The sequence below is a fragment of the Zophobas morio genome, unplaced genomic scaffold (genome assembly GCF_036711695.1).
Source record: "Zophobas morio isolate AGI-343-1 ecotype UQ-CSIRO unplaced genomic scaffold, CSIRO_AGI_Zmor_V1 ptg000057l, whole genome shotgun sequence".
Lineage (NCBI taxonomy): Eukaryota > Metazoa > Arthropoda > Insecta > Coleoptera > Tenebrionidae > Zophobas > Zophobas morio.
Window position 1 is genome coordinate 807,126 of NW_026972162.1, and position 23,459 is coordinate 830,584.

Consider the following 23,459-nt stretch of genomic DNA (forward strand, 5'->3'; position numbering starts at 1 on the left):
ATGAATCCGTGTTGAGTTTTTGTTTTAGGGATCCAGATCTTTGGAAAAAAATCAAAGTCGTATATTATTTTATAATTTATCTTTAAAAGTGCAAAATAGAGTGTTTTGCAATCTTGCAAATGTTTTAATGTTATCGGAAATATGGTCAATCGTGAATAACAATTTATCCGTTTATTTTCTAAATTTAATGTTAAAAAATAACATAGTCCTGAACTTTTAGTTTATGATTATGTGTTGAATTTTTACCCTAGACGTCGAGATTTTTGGGGAAAAAAAGCACAATTTTAGAGATAACCATTTTTCGAATTTTCCATTCCGCAGCTTCTCAATTTCTCGAATTTAGACAGATATTTTCCCATATCTCGATTTCTCGACTTCTCAATGTTTCGGTGTTTCTTTTCAATTCTTCAATTTTTCGATGTTTTGATGATTCGATTTCTTGGTTTTTCAATTTTGATATTTCGATTTCGTGATTTTTCAATTTTTCGATTTTTCAGTTTTGGGATTTTTGAATATGTATTTCGATTCAACTTTTCAAATTTTCAATTTTTCAGTTTCCCGATTTTTTACTTTTCGAATTTTAGAGTTTTCGGGTTTTTCATGTTTCAATTTCTTGATATTCGATTTTTCAATATTTTAATTTTTCAATGTTTTATATGTATTTTATTTAGATTTTTCGACTTCTCGATTTTTCTATTTTTCAGTTCTCGATAATTTTTGGACGTCTCGGTTTTAAATATTTTGGTTTTTCAATTTTACGGTTTTTTAATTTTTTGATTACACAATTTTTCGAAGTCAGTATTGGAATTTTTTAATATTTCGATTCTTCAATTTCTCAGTTCTTCAGACTCTCGATTCTTCAAATTTTGGATTTCTCGATTTTTTGATTTTTGGATTTCTCAGTTTTACGATTTCTCAATTTCTCCAATAATCGATTTTTGATTTACCCATTATCTCGATTTCACGACTTCTCAATGTTTCGATGTTTTTGTTCAATTTTCCAATTTTTCATGTTACTGATTTTTAAATTTTTTGATTTTTCTAAATTTTCAATGTTTTGATGTTACGATTTCTTGATTTTTCAGTTTTTCGATTTCTCAATTTTTCGTCTTTTCAATTTTTCAATTTTTCGATTTTTTTCCTTTTTGAATTTTTAAATTTTAGATTTTTCGCATTTTTCATGTTTTAATTGTTCAATTTTTTAAATGTTATTTAGATTTCTCGATTTTTCTATTTTCCAGTCATTCGATATTTTTGGATTCGATTTTTAACTTTTCGATTTTGGCCTATTTTTTCTAAATTTTTCCATTTTTATTCCTGTTTTCAATTTCACAATTTTTTCTCATTTCAGTTTTGAATTTTTCATTTTCTCGAATTTTCATTCAATTTCCGATTTTTCATTTGTTGCGATTTTTTAAATTTTGGATTTTCCGGTTTTTTGATTCTTCGAATTCTCGAGCTTTCGATTTTTGGACTTCTCTATTTTAGATGTTTTGGTTTTTTATTTTTTCGATTTTTTAAATGTTTTATTTTTCGATTTTTCAATTTTTCAGTTTCTTATTTTTTCGACGTTTCAATTATTCGATTTGTCAATTTTGTTTAATCTTATTTTTCATTTTTTTTTTTATTTTTCGATGTTGGCCAATTTTGATTACTTGATTTCTCGATCTTTTGATGTCAACTTTTCAGATTTTCAATTTTTGCGAGTTTTGGATTTTCGATTTTTCCGTTTTTCGATTTTTCGATATTTTAATTTTTCAATTTCGTCCTTTTCGTAATTTTTCGTCCTTTCCGCTCTTTTTTGTCCTTTTTCGCCCTTTTCGTCCATTTTCGTCCTTATTCACCCTTGTCGTCTTTATAGACCTTTTCATCCTTTTTCGTCCTTTTTCATCCTATTTCGTCCTTTTCGTCCTTTACACAATTTTCCGTCGTTTTCGCTCTTTGTCCTCCTGTTCGCCCATTTCGTCCTTGTTTGTCTTTTTCGCAATTTTTCGTCCTTTTCTCTCTTTTTCGTCCTTTTTCGTCCTCTTCGTCATATTTTGTCCTTTTCGCAATTTTTCGTACTTTTTTCTCTATTTCCTCCTTTTCGTACTTTTTCGTCCGTTTCTTTTTTGACTTCCTTTTTCGTCCTTGTCGTTTTTTTTTCGTCCTTGTCGTTTTTTTTTCGTCCTTTCCGTTTTTTTTTGTCCTTTTTCGTCCTTTTCGTGCTCTTTCGTTCTTTTCGTTTTTTTTTCTTCATATTTCGTCATTTTCCGTCCTTTTCGTCCTGTTTCGTCCTTTTTCGTTTTTTTCGTCCTTTTCGTCTTTTACATAGTTTTTCGTCCTTTTCGCTCTTTTTCGTCCTTTTGCGTCCTTTTTCGTCCATTCTCGTCCTTTTCGTCCTTTCCGTCCTTTTTCGTCCTTTCCGTCCTTTTTCGTCCTTTTCGCTCTTTTTCGCCCTGTTCGTCCATTTCGTCCTTTGTCGTCCTCTACCGTCCTTTATCGTCCTTGTTCGTTCTTTTTCGCCCTTATCGTCCTTTTTCGTTCTTTACACAATTTTTCGTCCTTTTCGCTCTTTTTCGTCCCATTCGTCCATTTTGTCCTTGTTCGTCCTTATCGCCCTTTTCGTCCTTTTTCGTCCTTTTTCTTCCCTTTCGTCCTTTTCGCTTTTTTCGTCCTTTTTGTCCTTTTTCGTCCTCTTCGTTCTTTTTCGTTCTTTTCGCAAATTTCCGTGATTTTCTCTCTTTTTCGTCCTTTTTCGTCCTTTTCGTCTTTTTTCGTCCTTTTCGTCCATTTTCGTTTTTTTCCGCCTTTCTCGTTTTTTTTTCGTCCTTTTTCGTCCTTTTCCTTCTTTTTCGTCCTGTTCGTCCATTTCCTCCTTGTTCGTCCTTTTTCGACCTTTTCGCAATTTTTCGCCCTACTTCGCCCTTTTTCGTAATTTTTCGTCCTTTGTCGTCCTTTATCGTCCTTGTTCTTCTTTTTTCGTCCTTCGTTGTCCTTTTTCGCTCTTATCGTCCTTTTTCGTCCTTTACACAATTTTTCGTCCTTTTTCTTCCTTTTTCGTCCTTTTTCGCCCTTTTCATCCTTTTTGGTCCTTTACACAATTTTTTGTCCTTTTCGCTCTTTTTCGACCTGTTCGTCCTTTTTCGTCCTTTTTGTCCTGTTTCGTCCTTTTCGCAATTTTTCGTCCTTTTCGTTCTTATTCGTCCTTTTCGTCCTTTTTCGTCCTGTCCTAGATTTTTCCGCTTTTTCGATATTTCAGTTCACCGATATTTCTGTTTTTCGAATCTTTAAATGTTTCATTTTTGCTGTTTTGATATTTCAATTTTTAGATTTCTTAAGTTTTACATTTTTCGATATTTAAAATTTTTAACATTTCAATCTTGGGAATATTTTATTTTCTGGATTTTTCAATTTTTTGATGTGTTTATTGCTCGAATTTTCGATTTGTCAATTTTTCAATGCTTGGATTTGTAGATTTTTTTATCTCATTTTCTCGATTTGTCGATTTTTCAGTTTTTCGATTTCTCAAAAAGCATTTTTTATTTTTTTTCCCATTGGTTATCAGCTTTAAATACACTACATTTCAAAAAAATGTACCACCATGAAAAACAGACTTAGAACGCTGAAATTCTATAGAAGTTAAGCATAAAGTCAAACAATTGATTAAATTTTCAACAAAAACTGACAATATTTAACCAACAACCCCCTAGACATACTGGAAATCAGATATTTTGAGGCAACGTGTCCCAAGCTATCTGTGAGAATGGACGTGTTGGGAGGATGAGGTAGTAAATAAACAACACAGTCTTTTATCCATCATGTCCCAGACATGTTCGATTGGATTTAAATCAGGTGACCGTGGCGGTCAAGGCAAAAGATTGACACTATTTTCGGCCAGGAAATCTAAAGTCAGAGTAACGATATGAGGACGGGCATTATCTTGTTGGAAAATTACTTCTGGAAGGTCTTGTAGTCTCCGTTTTACCGTGACATGAGGTCGGCCAATTTGTCTATCAACTTCACGAAAACTTAATCCTTAAAATTGCGTAAGTTGATGAAAATTTTCACGTCTTCGAAGTGAGTCTGCTCCTTGAAAGTGGTACATATTTTTGTGAAAGCAGTTTATGTTGCTACTTGTTGCGAAAAAAATTCGAGATTAAATCTCGCTTCCACAAAATTAATTTTTTCTCCAAATGCGACTTTTTTCAAAGTATTAATTCAACTTATCCCAAGAACTACCGCATTTTTTCTCTCGCTCGCAAAAAACTAACGCTCGGTTAAATTAATCTCAAAAATAAGCCAGATTTATAACGCCAACGTCGCTCAGGAATGCCGCTTACACTTCGCCGTTTTATAAAAAAGCCAAGGTACCCAACGCATCCTTGCGGCGTCCCCGCCAAACCTCAGCCCGTTACATAATCGGCGTAAAATCGCGCTGCATTTAATAAATTACAAAAAATCTCCAACTGAGGAAAAAAATAGAACGTGGAACTGGAGGATCGGCACACAACTCATCGTAATGAAGCCATTAATTAACTCACCGCATCCAATTAGTATCTGTTGCTCGGCTTGAATAGAAAAATATTTCATAGTTTAAACGGCCGAGAGTCGCTTAATAACTCTCGTTTTTTTCGCTCGCTGAATTTACGTTTTCGTTTTGTCGGCCGGATCGATGTACTGAGGTGGTTCGTAGTTGCAGGATGGTGCTGGTGCTGAACGGAGTATTGCAGGAGGAATGCCCCCCGGACACCCGATCCCTCTACCACGCTCACCCCGTGTACAGGGAGACGGCCGCCCAATTACTGGCCATCCCCAATAAGGTCATCGGCCCGGTGGGGTTGCTGTACGTGCAGCAGAGGGAGCTGGCGGCGACCGTCCCTCACGACAGTAAGTCTAATTCATTCATCCCCTCCTAAAACTCGATGACGTCGTCTCAAATTAATGCTAAGTAATCCTGATGGGTGTTTTTTGCAGAGAACGTGAACATCTTGGGCTCCGACGACGTCACAACATGCCTGATCGTGGTGGTACGACACTCAGGTGAGTCCGTACGCAATTAAGAAGGAAATTAAGAACACGAAACCGATATATTTCGAGAGCGTAATTTATGGCTCTCCTCATTCTTTATTCACTCGTAACTAAGTATTCTAGCTCCTGTCATGTTACAAAAAGCGAAACAATAAAAACATTCAGGCTAACAAGCCTGTAATAAAGGAGATTAATTATCAGAGCGTTATAATAGTTCAAATGAACATCCATTCATATTTTATTAGGTTCCTGGTTTAGTTCCCAGGCATTCTGCATAAATTGCATAAGTGTTTATTCGACTAATTAATTAAATGTGGCTGTTATTACAGACAATTAACATTTAATTTAGAGTCAATAAAACGACTTCATTCCTCCGAGGCCAAGCGTGGACGTGTTGAGGAAGTTTTGATTGGGTTTGTTGCAACTTTTACCTACATTATGCGTGTGTGTGGGCAGGGATTACAAAATTAACTGCATAAAGAAAAAATTGGTCTAAAGAGTTTAGACAGTACTTCCCTCGCTGTCGAAAACTTGACGACTGCATGCCTATTGTGTTTTTTTTCTCATTACATTTTTGTAGTGGGAATTTAAAAAAAATTGCGATGACGTCATCAACATTTTTGCAAGGACACGTATATCAGTTGGGATAGATGTAGTGTAATACTAAGAATAAAATTATTATATTCTCAAATTTTCGGGAAAATGAATTGGGTCGTTTGAATATTGATTTGTAATAATCAATAAAATAACGAAACAATTTACTCACGTATACCTACGTATCAGAGGCAACTGAAAATCGTGTATGTATAAACATTCTTAATTTAAGATGACAGGCGTAACAGCATACGCGAGAGCCAAACAGAGAAACTGTAAACAAAACGACCGTCGGTTTTATTGCTTCGACTTCCGCTTATTATATAAAACATTGGGTTTTATTTTAATTCTTGACGGTGAAATTCACAATTGGTTGATTATAAACATGTCTATTTCACATTCGCGGAACCAAGTGAACGCATAAAACAAATGCAGGTCTGTAATGTTAAAGTCGATGTAAATAAGCGTGCTACCCCTATGTTTCAACCGAGTTTTTCCTTTAACAAATTTTGTGTCTACCAAATTGGGTTGGTTGGGGTGTAATACTAATAATAAGTGTTGCCTTTAATTTAATCAATAAAATAAATTGACTTCATTAATTTTTTTGAACCACCTCTTAAGAAAATCTAAAAAATATGAATGGAATGATAAATCACAAGTACAAACTCATCATATTTTTTGCATTTTAGATAGGATTTATTCAGCAAAATTTAAGGGTGACGTCATCAATTTTTTTAGGAGGGATGAACAAATACATTTTGAACAAAAGTTTACCATGCTTATAATAACTTTAAAATATTCCCAAGATTTCAAAGCATTCGGTTTTGTAATTCCTGATTAAATCGATAAAATAAATTCACGCCTTCATTAATTTTTTTGAGTCACCCTGCATATGCAAATCCAAAAATATGAATGGAATGATAAATCACAAGTACAGACTCATCATATTTTGTAAATTGTAGATACGATTTATTCGGAAAACTTTTGAGCTGACCTCATCAGTTTTTTGTAGAAGATAACCAAATATATTTTGACTAAAAATTTATTATGCTCTTTATAACCTTAAAACATCTGCAAGATTTCAAAGCATTCGGTTTTGTAGTTCCTGATTAAATCAATAAAATAAATTTACGCATTCATTAATTTTTTTGAGTCACCCTGTATATGCAAATCGAAAAAGTTTGAATGGAATGATAAATCACAAGAAGAGACTCACCATATTTTGTACATTTTAGATAGGATTTTTTCAGCAAAATTTTGTGGTGACATCATAATTTTTTTAGGGGGGACGACCAAATACGTTTTGATCAAAAATTTACCATGCTTATGATTATTTTAAAATGTCTTCAAGATTTCGAAGCATTCGGTTTTGTAGTTCCTGAGTAAATCAGTAAAATAAATTTACGCTTTCATTTATTTTCTTGAATCACCCTGTATATGCAAATCCAAAAAATATGAATGGAGTGATAGATCACAGGTACAGACTGATCATATTTTGTACATTTTAGATATGATTTATTCGGCAAATTTTCGAGCTGACGTCATCAAGTTTTTGGAGGGGATAAGCAAATATATTTTGACTAAACATTTATTATGCTCTTTATGACCTTAAAACATCTGCAAGATTTCAGAGCATTCGGTTTTGTAGTTCCTGATTAAATCAATAAAATATATTTACGCATTCATTAATTTTTTTGAGTCACCCTGTATATGCAAATCCAAAAAATATGAATGGAGTGATAGATCACAAGTACAGACTCATCATATTTTGTACATTTTAGATATGATTTATTCCACAAACTTTTGAGCTGACGTCATCAAGTTTTTGGAGGGGATAAGCAAATATTTTTTGACTAAAGATTTATGATGCTCTTTATAGCCTTAAAACATCTGCAACATTTCAAAGCATTCTGGTTAGCAGATTAAAAATTAAATTTCAAAATGTTGTTTTATGATTTTGATTTTTTTTCCAAAAATCTGGACGTTTCGGGTGAAAAGTCGATTCAGAGTTGTAAACTACATGTGTAGGACTATGTTATTTTATACAATTTAAAACCCATTTACTATGTACAATTTTGAAGTGACGTCATCGCATTAGTGGTGGGGATGATTAGACAAATTTTGGTTAGCGTTTTACCATCTACATGATATTCTTAATATAAGTACAAAATTTCACAACAATCGGTCGAGTACTTTCGGAGATTATCTGTCTAATAAAAATCCGGGACGGCAGACGGACAGACGGGCGGACAGACGGACGGACAGACGGACAGACAGACGGAAATGGGAGACCTATTTCTTCGTCTTCTAGGGGTCATGAAAGATCGAAAAACGTAAAAGTAGAGAGTCGGCCGACGGACTCGATTACAATACTTCCTTTGCTTACGCTCGGGAAGTAAAATCTTTCTCGGAAACATTAGTATATGTACATGATCGTTTTCCGGGTTGGAACCGTGTAAATTGAGTTTTTGGCATCTTCAGGAGCAGGGTTAAGAATAACGCAAAAGAGCACCGTAATTCAGTATGTCAACTATACAAGAGGCGAAACTCAATTTACACGGTTCCAACCCGGAAAACGATCATGTATTGATTTCGATCGTGGAAGCCTCCGAAATTAATTCCTACATGTGTTTGTTAAATCGTTGACTTTAAAATGAAATAACGACGGACGTAATACAAATTAAACTTAAAAAAAAAATCGAGATTGCTGTTCAAAATACTCAAGCTTTATAAAAAAGCATCTTCTCGCTCGTCGCAACACCTCGCCCTCCCCCGTTATTAATTTTTCGCGCCGTTTTGTCTTTGCGGCCATTAATTAGCCATCGTCGACGAAAAAGCGCGCCAACGTATAATTTACGGCGAGTGCCGATCGGGGCGATTGGATTACGTGATGATGCGAGACATAAGAAAAAGCGAATTAATATTCAAAGAGAGACAAAAAAGCGGCTTTGGTCGCGACCAGCCGCCAATTTATTCAAAAAAAGTGCGCCTTCTAATGAGACAAATGTGCGATTATGATGCTTAAATTATGAACTCCCGGTCATCCGCGACGAAATTCAAACGCGTCGTTGTGATCGCGCGTGCTGTGGCATCGTAAAATGACCGGTTTGATTTAATGTATGACGCGCCAAGATTTTTTGGTTCGTATGGTCCTAGATTCGCTTTACGTCGCCTTTTTGCTTTCTTTTCGCCTCCAACACACACTCAGCTCGCTCCGCTTCGCACGCTTGTACAACAATAATTGTCCGAGCACAGCCGCCTCGCTTTTTTCTTCGTTTTGAGCTCGTCGTTGGAGCGGGACGGCGCGAAAAGCCTCCACAAGTACTAATTTCGCAGCGTGGCCTGCAATTATACGCGTAAACCGCACATTATAAACTGCGACTCGTTCCTCCTTTTTATCGGGCGGACATCGACGAAAAACGACCGCGAGGAAATTTCACGGAAAATCGACCGCGGTGCGACGCAGCCTTAGCACACCCACGGCACGTCGCATTTAATTTCGTCGCTTACACGTGGACGCCATGTATAAACACTTTACGATGTTTTTGGACAAAAATGGGTCATGTACATTTTGAAAATGTTACGCAATGAACATAAACACGTTATACAACTTTTGCCGTATTGGTTGTAGGGGTTGTCGAAGAAAAGTGGAGGATTTAAGTTGATTACTACAAAAATTTACAATTTAAGAGATGTTTTAAGTTTCTTGTTGTCGAATTAAGTCTACACATAATATTAAAAAAAAAGGCAAAATGTAGTCCCGCCCACCCACCCTATCTCAATTGTGATGATTTTTTTATTCGTCGTGAGCTAAGAGGGCGGAGTTTAACTGCAAAATCTTTATTTCTCTACGAGAAGTCAAAAACATGTTTTTGAGTATCGTGTTGTTCAAAGAATACTATGTGTATTGAGAAAAAAATAGAGCCAAAGATTAGGCCGCACCCATACCCGCCCCGATCTCAATTCTCATTGTGACGAATTTTCATTGGTTGTCAGACCGAGGGGCGGGGCTTAATTGTAAGATCCATATTTGTCTACAAGAATTTACCATTTTAAACATGTTTTAAGTTTCTTGTTCTGAAAAGTCAACTACGTATTTTAAGAAAAAAGGTAAAATATAAGCCCCGCCCACCCGCCCTGATTTTTTTTTTTTAATCGTCGATAGCCAATGGAGCAGAATTTAATTACAAAACCCTTATTATTTCTCTAAAGAAATTACCATGTAAGCCTGGTTTTTGAGTACCGTGTTATTAAAAAAATATATATATATTAACAAAAATTAAACCCAAAGATTAAGCTCCACCCATTCCTGCCCTAACCTAGGGGCGCAGCCTCATTGCAATATTCATATTTCCTTACAAAAATTTACCATTTTAAACATGTTTTAAGTTGCTAAGAATAAAAAAATCATCACAATTGAGATGGGGTGGGTGGGCGGGGCTTATATTTTGCCTGTTTTTTCTTAGTATACGTAGTATTCTTTGAACAACACGATAATCAAAAACATGTTTTTAATTTCTTGTAAAGAAATAAGTATTTTGCAGTTAAACTCCGTTCCAATCGTTCACGGCGAATAAAAAAAATCATCACAATTGAGATAGGGTTTTGTTTTAATATGTGTAGACTTCTTTCCACAACATGAAACTTAAAACATGTCTAAAATGGAAAATTTAAAAATTAGGCGCAGCCCCATAATTGCAAAATCCATATTTGTTTATAAAAATGGATCATTTTAATAATGTTTTAAGTTTTTTTGTTGTGAAACGGCATTAAGAAAGAAAAGGCAAAATGTAAGCCCCGCCCACCCGCCCTATCTCAATTCTGATGATTTTTTTATTCGTCGTAAGCCGAGGGGAGGAGCGCAATTGCAAAATCGATATTTCGCTAGACAAATTTACCATTTTAAACACCTTTTAAGTTTCTTGTTGTGAAAAGAAGGCTACACATATTAAGAAAAAAAGGCAAAATGTAGACCTCTCCCGCCCACCCTATCTCAATTGTGATGATTTTTTTTTATCCCTAAGATTGAGAAATCAGAACATCAAAAAAGTGATAAATTTAAAATTTAAAAATTGCAAAAATTGAAAAAATTAAAAAAGTCGATTCACAAAAAAAATTAAAAAATTGAAATATTGAAAATTCGAGAAACTGATAAATGGAAAATTAGATACCCTAAAAATTGAGTTTGTAATTGAAAAATTGAAATCCGAAAAAAAAATTCAAATTTAAAAAATCGAATAATGGAAACGTAGAAAAATTGAATAAGCCAAAAATCCAAAATTCCTAAAATTGAAATGTTGAAAAATTGAAAAATCGAAAAACCGAGATATGCAGAAGTCGAAAATTCGAAAAATTTAAATAGACCAAAATAATTAAAACAGGAAATCGAAAAATGGAAAAATCGAAAATGTAGAATTTAGCAAACCGAAAAACTAAAAAATCAAAAAAGTAGAAATCCAAAAATCAAATTTTAAATAAAAAAGTATTAAAAACCGAAAAATTGAATAAAAAAACTGAAAAATCGACAAATTGAAAAATCCCAAAACTGAAGTGTTGAAAAATTAAAATATCAAAAAATTTTAAAACCGAAAAGTCGAAAAATCAAGGAATCGAAATTGAAAAATTGAAACATCAAGAATTCGAAACAACAAGAGATCAAGAAATCGAGAAGTCGAAAAATTCAAAAATTTAAAGTTTAAACTTAAAAAACCGATATCGAAAAAGTGAAAAGTTGAATAATCACAGATTTTAAAAGTCGAAGAATTGGAAAACTGAATAATCTAAAAGCGGGAAGTCGAAAATGAAAGAGCGAGAAACATCACAAAAGTGAAAAATTAAAAAATCGAAATATTGCAGAATCGAGAAACTGAGAATTGGAAAATTTAGATACCCCAAAAATTGGGTTTGTAATTGAAAAATTGAATCATCCAGAAATTGAAAAAAATCCCAAAATTGAAATTTTGAAAAATTGAGAAATCGAAAAACTGAAAAATTGAAATACACCAAAAAAAATTGAATCAGGAAATCGAAAAATGGAAAAATCAAAAATGTAGAATTTAATAAATCGAAAAACTAAAAAATCAAAAAAATAAAAATTCAAAAATCTAAATTTTAAATAGAAAAAAATTTAAAACCGAAAAATTACAGTTTGCGTTTTTGTTTTAATATGTGTAGACTTCTTTCTACAACATACAAATTAAAACATGTCTAAAATGGAAGATTTGAAAATTAAGCGCCGCCCCATAATTGCAAAATCCATATTTCCTTAGAAAAATGTATAAAAATGTGTCATTTTAACCAAGTTTTAAGTTTTTTGTTGTGAGAAGATGGCATTAAGAAAAAAAGGCAAAATATGAGCCCCGCCCACCCGCCCGATCTCAATTCTGATGATTTTTTTTAATCGTCGTAAGCCGAAGGGCGAAGCGTAATAATTGCATAATCGATATTTCGCTAGACAAATTTACTATTTTAAACATCTTTTAAGTTTCTTGTTGTGAAAAGAAGGCTACACATATTAAGAAAAAAAGGCAAAATGTAGACCCGCCAGCCCACCCTATCTCAATTGTGATGATTTTTTTTATCCCTAAGATTGAGAAATCAGAACATCAAAAAAGTGAAAAATTTAAAATTTAAAAATTACAAAAATTTAAAAATTAATAAAGTCGATGCACAAAAAAAATTAAAAAATTGAAATATTGAAAATTCGAGAAACTGATAAATGGAAAATTAGATACCCTAAAAATTGAGTTTGTAATTGAAAAATTGAAATCCGAAAAAAAATTTTAAATTTACAAAATCGAATAATGGAAACGTAGAAAAATTGAATAAGCCAAAAATCCAAAATTCCTAAAATTGAAATGTTGAAAAATTGAAAAATCGAAAAACCGAGATATGCAGAAGTCGAAAATTCGAAAAATTTAAATAGACCAAAATAATTAAAACAGGAAATCGAAAAATGGAAAAATCGAAAATGTAGAATTTAGCAAACCGAAAAACTAAAAAATCAAAAAAGTAGAAATCCAAAAATCAAATTTTAAATAAAAAAGTATTAAAAACCGAAAAATTGAATAAAAAAACTGAAAAATCGACAAATTGAAAAATCCCAAAACTGAAGTGTTGAAAAATTAAAATATCAAAAAATTTTAAAACCGAAAAGTCGAAAAATCAAGAAATCGAAATTGAAAAATTGAAACATCAAGAAATCGAAACAACAAGAGATCAAGAAATCGAGAAGTCGAAAAATTCAAAAATTTAAAGTTTAAATTTAAAAAACCGATAAATCGAAAAAGTGAAAACTTGAATAATCACAGATTTTAAAAGTCGAAGAATTGGAAAACCGAATAATCTAAAAGCGGGAAGTCGAAGAAATGAAAGAGCGAAAAATCGAAACATCACAAAAGTGAAAAATTAAAAAATCGAAATATTGAAGAATCGAGAAACTGAGAAATGGAAAATTTAGATACCCCAAAAATTGAGTTTGTAATTGAAAAATTGAATCATCCAGAAATTGAAAAAATCTCAAAATTGAAATTTTGAAAAATTGAGCAATCGAAAAACTGAAAAATTGAAATACACCAAAAAAAATTGAATCAGGAAATCGAAAATGTAAAATTTAATAAATCGAAAAACTAAAAAATCAAAAAAGTAAAAATCCAAAAATCTAAATTTCAAATAGAAAAAAAATTTAAACCGAAAAATTACATTTTGCGTTTTTGTTTTAATATGTGTAGACTTTTTTCCACAACATACAAATTAAAACATATCTAAAGTGGAACATTTGAAAATTAAGCGCCGCCCCATAATTGCAAAATCCATATTTCCTTAGAAAAATGTATAAAAATGTGTCATTTTAACCATGTTTTAAGTTTTTTGTTGTGAGAAGATGGGATTAAGAAAAAAAGGCAAAATATGAGCCCCGCCCACCCGCCCGATCTCAATTCTGATGATTTTTTTTAATCGTCGTAAGCCGAGGGGCGAAGCGTAATTATTGCATAATCGATATTTCGCTAGACAAATTTACTATTTTAAACATCTTTTAAGTTTCTTGTTGTGAAAAGAAGACTACACATATTAAGAAAAAAAGGCAAAAGGTAGCGCCGCCCGCCCACCCTATCTTAATTGTGATGACTTTTTTTATTCGCCGTTAACTAAGGGGGCGGAGCTTAACTGCAAAATCCATATTTTCGTACAAAAATTTACCATTTTAAACATGTTTTAAGTTGCTAAGAATAAAAAAATCATCACAATTGAGAATGGGTGGGTGGGCGGGGTTTTATTTTGCATTTTTTTCTTATTATACGTAGTATTATTTGAACAACACGATGCTCAGAAAACATGTATACGTATTTTGCAGTTAAACTCCGCTCCCTTGGTTCACGGCGAATAAAAAAAAATCATCACAATTGAGATAGGGCTGGTGGGCGGTCTTACATTTTGCCTTTTTGTTTTAATATGTGTAGACTTCTTTTTTTAAGGAAATATCGATTTTGCAGTTAGGGTCCGCCCCATAATTGCAGAATCCATATTTCCTTGCAAAAATGTACCATTTTAACCATATTCTAAGTTTGTTGTGGCGAAAAGGTGGCTATGTATATCCCTGAATTTTTTGAGAATTTTTTCTAAAATGCATAGATCTATAGAAAATGTATTGAGAAAATTTGTGAAATATGTATATTTTAAGATGTTTGGTAGATATCTTGTCAGACATTGCGATCAGAATACTCAACTTAACACTGTTAATGAAAACTCTTTAATTTTTTAGTATTTTTACAAAAGATGTAACTTGACAAATCTATACTCAAAATTTAGTCATAGAAATTAAATTTGGATGTCTGTGTAATACAGTTCATTAGAAACATGATTGTCTGCTGGAACTAAACTCACTATTATTATTATTATTATGAAGCAAGCTCGTTTTTCTATTTTTTGCTATCCACTCCGGCCGTGATTTACGATCGACGCCGTGTTTTGATAGGAAGGAGCGTCTAGGATTTCGGGACACCGGAGCAGGACACGTGAAAGGCCGTAAATTTCGATAAAGGTCGTAAATCAGCGGCCGTGACGAAATTTTTCGTGTTAGTTTATGGTTTATGGACGCGATGGGTCTTAACGGGATGACATTTTTGTATGGGCGGTTTATGGCGCCGTGCGCGACGCATCTGTGTCAAGAGAGGCGGCTGACCCGGCGGGCGCTTCCGGGGAGCGCGCGCCGCAGGGCTCGCCTCGAGGGCCACTTCTCGTTCCTGCGGGTTCGTTCGAGTGCGTCGCGCAGGGCGCTCCTTCGGGCCCGCTCTTGTTCCCCGCGACTCGCCCGCGGTATGATTTAGGTGGCTTCGTGCGGCTCATTGTTATTTCGCCCGGCCGTTTATCACTGGAGCGCTCGTTAAAATTGCCGGCAACCGCGTATCGGCAACGGAGATTTGTTGGACTTTAATCGGTTGGCCTTCGTGGTGTTGCGTCTTTTTTGCGTGAAATATTGGCGTTAAGTGAAAAAACGGCTTACGGCGTCGTAAGTTTCGCGACGTGGAGCCTTCAATACTAAATCTCATTGTAATGCTGAAATACGGGCGATTCTGCGGCGGGATTTATCGGAAGGTGAGCGCGCCGTGGAGGATTGGATTCTCGGGTTTGATTAATTGATTTGGCTTTGTGGTGGTAATGTGGTGCCACTGTGGGAGCGCAAGGGCGTAATGGCGGTTGTGAAGGTGCAGCTCGGTAGTTGTGTGAATGCGTAATAGACTAAGCTTTGGGTGGTGATGTTGTGGGAATTTCAAAAGATTGTAAAGTTTTATTCCGAAATAAGAAGAAATAGATGAACCTAGACTCCAGTATAGGATCGGAATTACAGATAGTAAAGTAGAGCAAGTCTGGTATCAGGGAAAAAAGTTTCCTTCAAATTATAGAACACTCAAAAATTGAAGGTGATGATCAAAAATGTGCAAAGAGAAGTTCCCTCGCCCCTGAAGTGCAATCCAACAAATCCCACTTCTTTGAAGAATTATATTTTTTTTCGATAAATCGAGAAATCAAACAATTTTAAAAACCAAAAAAGAAAAAAATGAAAAATTTTATAAATTGAAAAATTGGAAAACCGAAATCTAAAAAGCCTAACAATCGAGCAACTGAAAAGCTCTAATATCGGAATGCCAAAAAAATTTAAAAATCGAAAAATTGAAAAATAAACTCGAAATTCGAAAAATCACAAAATTGAAATGTTGAAAAATTGAGAAATCGAAAAACAGAGGTCTCAAGCAAACGGAAATATAAGTAGAATTTAAAAAATCGAAAAATTAAAAAATTAAAAAAGTAGAAATCGAAAACTCTTTTAATGAAAAAATGGCAAACCGAATAATTACAGAATCAAAAAACGGAAAAATCGAGAAATTGAAAAATTCCAAAACTGAAATGTCGAAAAATTAAAAAATAATAAAGTGGAAAATTGAAAATCGAAGTAATGAAACTTAAAAAAAAAAAACTGATAAAACGAAAAAGCGAAAAATTGAATAATCACAGATTTTAGAAGTCGAAAAATTGGAGAACCGAAAAATCTAAAAGCGAAAAATCGAAATAATGAAAAATCGAGAAATTGAGAAATGGAACATTTAGATACCCCGAAAATTGAATTTGTAATGGAAAAATTGAAATCCGAGAAAATTGGGAAATTCCCAAAATTGTAATGTTGAAAAATTGAGAAATCGAAAAACCGAGATGTCCAAAAATCAAAAAGGGTAGAAAACGAAAAATCTAAATTTTATATAAAAAAAAAATTGAAAAACCGAAAAACTGAAGAATCCCGAAACTGAAATTTAGAAAAATTAAAAAATCAATAAACTGGAAAAAAAACGATAAATCGAAATTGAAAAATTGGAACAACAAGAAATCGTAGCAACGAAAGTTCAAGAAATCAAGAAGTCGAAATATTCAAAAATTCAAAATTGAAAAATTTGAAAGTTTAAACTAAAAAAAACTATCGAAAAAGTGAAAAATTGAATAGTTACAGGTTTTAAAATTCGAAAAACTGGAAAACCGATAAATCTAAAAGCGAGGAGTCGAAGACGTGAAAGATCGAGAAATCGAAACATAAAAAAAGTGAAAAATTTTAAATTCAAAAATTGAAAAAATCCATGGACTAAAACATCAAAAAGTCGGGAAATCGACATATTTAAAATTTAAAAAACCAAAGAATTTTATAAAATCGATAAAGGAAACACTCAAAAATCGAAGCATTAAAAAATTGAGAAAATGAAAAATGAAAAAATTGAGAAAATGAAAAATGAAAAATTTAGAAACGCTAAAAATTGAATTCATAAATGAAAAATTTCCCGAAATTGGAATGTTGAAAAATCGAGAAACCGAAAAACCGAGATGTCCAGAAATCGAAAATTCGAAAAATTGAATTCCATTAAAAAAAAAATAGATCGGGGAATCGAAAAATAAAAAAATCAAAAATGTAAAATTTAAAAATCGAGAAACTAAAAAGTCAAAAAACAGACATTGAAAAATCTTTAGTTTTGCGATTTTTCACACTGTCTTAGGTGGTAGTAGTTGCTAAGGTACAAATGATTTTAGCAGGTACTAGCTCCGCCCACCCACCCTCTCTTTTCTTAGAGGTTATGTCATTTGCCAAAATCAATCTTATCTTGGCAGATATTAGCCCCGCCCACCCACCCTCTCTTTTCTTAAAGGGTATGTTATTTGCCAAAACTAGTCTTATCCTGCCAGGTATTAGCCCCGCCCACCCACCCTCCCTTTTCCTAGAGGATATGTTATTTGCCAAAGTCAGTCTTATCCTGCCAAATATTAGCCCCGCCCCCCCACCCTCTCTTTTCTTAAAGGGTATGTCATTTGACAAAATTAGTCTTATCGTGGCAGATATTAGGCCCGCCCACCCACCCTCTCTTTTCTTAGAGTTTATGTCATTTGCCAAAGTCAGTCTTATCCTAGCAGGTGCTAGCTCCGCCCACCCATCCTCATTCGCCAAATTCAGTCTTATCTTAGCAGCTACTAGCTAGGATAAGACTAATTTTGGCAAATCACATACCCTCTAAGAAAAGAGAGGGTGGGTGGGCGGGGCTAATACTTGCCATGATAAGACTGACTTTGGCAAATTATATATCCTCTAAAAAAAGAGAGGGTGGGTATGTGATTTGCCAAAATCTATGTTATCCTGCCAGGTATTGGCAATTGAAAAATTGCAAAACTAAAGTATCGAAAAATTAAAAAATTAAAAAAGTGAAAAATCGAGAAATCGAAATTGAAAAATTGAAACATCAAGAAATCGAGTAGTCAAAAAATTGAAAAATTTAAAATTTAAACTTACAAAAATCGATAAATCGAAAAAGTAAAAAAATTGCAATTTTTTGAATGTTTTTAATGCTTTATTCATCGTGAGCTAAAGGGCGGAGGTTTGGTCTGGAAAATCATCATTTTTCTACAAGAAATTACCATATGAAATGTTTTTAGAAGGGTAGAATTTTTTAGAGAAATCCTGATGTTACAATTAAACTCCGCCCTTGAAAAAGTCATCACAATTGAGACCGGGGTGGGTGATTGGGGTTTAATTTTTGTCTTTTTTTTTTAATATATGGAGTTTTCTTTCAACAACAGGATAATTAAACATATTTTCAGTTTCTTGTTGGGAAAAGAACACTTCGCATATTAAGAAAAAGTGGACAAAATAGAAGCCCCGCCCACCCGCCCCTTTTCATTTGTGATGAATGCTTTATTCATCATGAACTGAAGGGCGGAGTTTAGTTTGCAAAATTTTCATTTCCCTACAAGAAATTATTATATGAAATGTTTTAAATGGGTAGAATTTTTTACAGAAATATTGATGTTACAATTAAACTCCGCCCTTGAAAAACTCGTCACAATTGAGACCCGGGTGGGTGGGTGGGGCTTAGTTTTTGTTTTTTTTTAATACATAGACTTTTTTTCAACAACAGGATAGTTAAACATGTTGTCAGTTTCTCATTGGGAAAAGAAGACTTCGTATATTAAAAAAAAGACAAAGTATAAGCCCTGCCCACGTACCACTTCGCAATTGTGTTGAATGCTTTATTCATCGTGAGCTAAAGGGCGGAGTTTAGTTTCCAAAATTTTTATTCCTCTACAAGAAATTATCATATGAAATGTTTTTAAAAGGGTAGAATTTTTTAGAGAAATATTGATGTTACAATTAAACTCGCCCTTTGAAAAAGTCATCACAATTGAGACTCGGGTGGGTGGGTGGGGCTTAATTTTGTTTTTTTTTTTAATATATATCTCGAGTTTTGTTTCAACAACAGGATAGTTAAACATATTTTCAGTTTCTTGTTGGGAAAAGAACACTTCGCATATTAAGAAAAAGTGGACAAAATAGAAGCCCCGCCCACCCGCCCCTTTTCGTTTGTGATGAATGCTTTATTCATCATGAACTGAAGGGCGGAGTTTAGTTTGCAAAATTTTCATTTCCCTACACGAAATTATTATATGAAATGTTTTAAATGGGTAGAATTTTTTACAGAAATATTGATGTTACAATTAAACTCCGCCCTTGAAAAACTCGTCACAATTGAGACCCGGGTGGGTGGGTGGGGCTTAGTTTTTGTTTTTTTTTAATACATAGACTTTTTTTCAACAACAGGATAGTTAAACATGTTGTCAGTTTCTCATTGGGAAAAGAAGACTTCGTATATTAAAAAAAAGACAAAGTATAAGCCCTGCCCACGTACCACTTCGCAATTGTGTTGAATGCTTTATTCATCGTGAGCTAAAGGGCGGAGTTTAGTTTCCAAAATCTTTATTCCTCTACAAGAAATTATCATATGAAATGTTTTTAAAAGGGTAGAATTTTTTAGAGAAATATTGATGTTACAATTAAACTCGCCCTTTGAAAAAGTCATCACAATTGAGACTCGGGTGGGTGGGTGGGGCTTAATTTTGTTTTTTTTTTTTTTTAATATATATCTCGAGTTTTGTTTCAACAACAGGATAGTTAAACATATTTTCAGTTTATTGTTGGGAAAAGAAGACTTCGCATATTAAGGAAAAATGGACCAAATAGATTGTTTTAAAATTCGAAAAATTCGAAAACCGAGAAGTCGAAGACATGAAATATTGAGAAATCGAAACATCAAGAAAGTGAAAAATTTAAAATTTAAAAATTCCAAAAATTGAAAAATTAAAGAAATCGATGAACTAAAAAATATCAAAAATTCGGGAGATCGAAATATTTAAAATTAAAAAAATCGAAGAATTTTGAAAAATCGAAGAAGTAAAAAATTAAAAAACTGAAATTGTGATTAAAGAATTGAAATCCGAAAAAAAATTAAAGATTTTAAAAATCGAATAGTGGAAATATCGAAACATTGAGTAATCCAGAAATTGAAAAATTTCCAAAATTGGAATGTTGAAAAATTGAGAAATCGAAAAACCAAAATGTCCAGAAATCGAAAATTCGAAAAATTTAAATATATACACCAAACAAATTAAAACAGGAAATCGAAAAATGGAAAAATCGAAAATGTAGAATTTAACAAATCTAAAAAATCAAAATCCAGAAATCCAAAAATCTAAATTTTAAATAAAAAAAATTAAAAATCGAAAAATTTAATAAAAAACTCAAACATCGAGAAACTGAAAAATCCCAAAACTGAAGTGTTGAAAAACTAAAATATTAAAAAATTGGAAAATCGAAAAGTCGAAAAATCAATAAATCGAAATTAAAAACATCATGATCAAAATTTAAAGTTTAAACTTAAAAAACCGATAAATGAAAAAAGTGAAAAATTTAATTATTAATCACAGATTTTAAAAATCCAAAAATTTTAAATTTAAAAATTCCAAAAATTGAAAAATTGAAGAAATCAATGAACTAAAAAATCAAAGAATCGGGAAATCGAAACTTTAAAAGTTTCAAAAATCGAAGAATTTTGAAAAATCGAAAAATTGAGAAATGGAAAATTTAGAAACCCCAAAATTTTAATTTATAATTGAAAAATCGAAAAATTGAATTGTCGGAAAATTGAAAAATCGGAGATTAAAAAAGGAGAAATTGAGAATTGAAAAAATCAAGAAATTGAAGAATCAAAAAACGAAACGATCATAAGAATAGAAATCGAAAAATTGAAAAATTCAAGATTTGAAATGTCGAAAAATTGGAATATCCAAAGATCGAAAAATCTAAAAGCGAGAAGTTGAATAATCGAAAGATGGAGAAATCGAAATGTCAAAAAAGTGAAAAATCTAAAATTTAAAAATTGAAAAATTAAAGTATTAACTAAATAAAGAATCGAGAAATCGATAAATTTTGAAACATCGAAAAAATAAAAAGTCAAAAAATTAAAACATTGAAAATAGAGAATTCGAAAAGTCGGAAGTTCAAAAAATCGATTAATCGAGAAATTGAGAAATCGGAAATTTAGAAACACCAAAAATCTAAACATTTAAAAATCAAAAACCGAATTCAATTTTTTTTTTTCAAAATCTCGATGTCTAGGATAAAATTTCAAAGTTAAAAGACGGACGGACGGAAGCGGAAGACCACTTTTTTCGCACTCTCGAGGTCATGCAACATGGATAAAACATGAAAGAATCCACTCGCTCAATGAACCCGATTATAATACAATGAAATTTTAGAACTTGTTTTGGTTTCGATTTGAGAATGAAGATAGAAAGAAATTTAGTCACTTTTTTCGAATGCCTGGTTGCTTTAATTTGGATCTTATCCTGGTTTTGCTTTCTTTTGTTTGTTCTAATAGAATTTATCTGAAAACGTCCGCAACAATGCTAATCCTCGAGTTTTTGCATTTTGAGCTTCATTTAAAACACCCACAGCTTCGCATTTAGTAATGATAAAGTCGAATAATTCTTGCGTTCTCACTATAATAGTAACTAATAAATCTATGACACACCGAATTTCTTTGTCCAGGTTCGGGCGCCGTGGCCCTCGCCCACCTCGACGGCTCCGGCACCGACGAGGCCGTCTGCACCATGGTGCAGCGCGTCCAGGAGCTCGCCCTGGGCTACCCCGAGGGCCGCATCGAGCTGCAATTGATCGGCGGCTTCACCGACCCCAGGCATTATTCCGAAGAACTGTTCTACAACGTCATGAGTAAGTACGAATTGGGCAGAGTTAATTGGACGGTCGTAAAATAAATTCTTGGAGGGATTATTCACGATATCTGCAGATGCTTTGTGCTCGTGGAAATTAGTTTCCAGTCTAGACGGTTGGATTTATGCGTTCCGGACCGAAACGAGAGATTAAAAGGAGCAGAGGCGATAACAACGGCCGCTCGCTATCACAGATTTTTCCGATTTCGGACCTAAAAATAATACATTATTGTCGGTTTATTCCGCGGTTATCGTCACGACGATGTTTGTGGACGGAGGCAATAAATCACGATTACGATGTCAACAAATGGAATCATAAATTCATTATTGTTATTTAAATGATAGCGAGCCGGGCTGGGAGATCTTTGTTGCGGGATTAAGAGATGGCGTAATTTGTTTCAGCTTCGTTCCATAAACACCCTGTAGAGATAGACTTGACCCTGGCTTGCGTGGGCGAACTGAATACTACAATAAGGGGTGGGATCCACTGGCCGATTATCTACGGGATCGGGGTGAATACGAAGACGGGGGAGATATTTCCGGCTACTTTTCCCGACAAAGGTCCGGATCAGCCGCTGAGGTGTTCCCGATTTTTGACGGGAGTGTCGCAGGTAAAGTCATGACGTCGTCGATTTTATGAGAGGTTTGCGATAATCGTGGTTTGGCAGGTGTTGGACATTTACGACTGCAGCTTGGGCCTTCTCAGGATTGGACCCTTCAATTACGAACCATTACGAGGCGTCGACTTGTGGTTGGAGCAGAGCGACGAATTCATCTTGCAGCATTTGTCGACGTCGCCCGACGTCGAGCCGCCCCATTTCGTCATGCAGGTGACAGTCGGCGACTTTTGCTCTTGTTTTCTCGACGAAAAAACTAACTTTCAGATCCGGGCTACTCTCAAATACATCCAGGATAACCAATTCCCCGCGGTGACAGTCTTCAGGGACAACCGTCCTCACTACTACCGGCGAGATGAACACTCCGGCATTTGGACGCCCGTGAGATACTAAGGAAGGAGGCGCGAGAGAGTTGTTTTTAGATATATTTTTACAAATTAATATAGTTATATTTTATCTCTGTAAGATTATATACACCGCATGAGTCGTGCGTTTTTGTAAATATAGAGGAAATTTACGAGCATTTTGACGTGTTGATTACTTTTTACTTGTGCTTTTTTCTAGTTAATGTTTATACATATATTTTGTGATTGATTTATCGAATATTTTGTTACTATACTGTAATTGTTAGTTTTACTGCCAGTGGATGCGTAAGTCTAAGTTGAGATAATTTTTGTTAAAAATAAGACACTATTACTTTATTTAAGTTTGTTAATTGGGTTGTTGAATAATAAATACTTATTGCTATTGCTTAACCCACTTTCTTAGGTTTCTTCATCGGATTTGCGGGCGAAAGTGCATTGGTGGCGTCAGATGGATGGTTTGAGAATAGAAAAAATAAAAAAAAGTCGAAATAATATGTGTTGATACACCGTTGAACATGGAAGTAATGGAAACTAATTTTAATTTCGGTCACGCTTTCTTTTCAACTAAACGAACCAATTGTATTGACTTATGTTCAATAAATCATGGAGATAATCTATTAATAACTTCAAATACCACTTTGTATATTTCACAAAAAGTGGGTTTGGATAAGGAATATAAATGATAAACGGTACAGAGATCTAAAATTAGTAAATAAATCATTACCGTTTGTAAGAGAAATCTCATATCTATCAAAGACGCCCTGGAGAAGTTGTAAATACA

General features: G+C 33.6%; 1 protein-coding gene across 1 annotated transcript in view; it reads left to right on the forward strand.

The window, feature by feature from the left end:
- Positions 1–23,068, forward strand: part of LOC135143008 (protein N-terminal asparagine amidohydrolase) — a 74,784-nt gene extending 51,716 nt beyond the window's left edge. Inside the window, exons 3-8 of the mRNA XM_064074833.1 lie at positions 4,676–4,869; positions 4,957–5,022; positions 21,515–21,697; positions 22,099–22,307; positions 22,365–22,526; positions 22,581–23,068. Of these exons, the coding sequence (XP_063930903.1) occupies positions 4,683–4,869; positions 4,957–5,022; positions 21,515–21,697; positions 22,099–22,307; positions 22,365–22,526; positions 22,581–22,706 (933 nt within the window). The 5' untranslated portion in view covers positions 4,676–4,682 and the 3' untranslated portion in view covers positions 22,707–23,068. The remainder of the gene's footprint in view (positions 1–4,675; positions 4,870–4,956; positions 5,023–21,514; positions 21,698–22,098; positions 22,308–22,364; positions 22,527–22,580) is intronic.
- Positions 23,069–23,459: the final 391 nt, after the last annotated feature.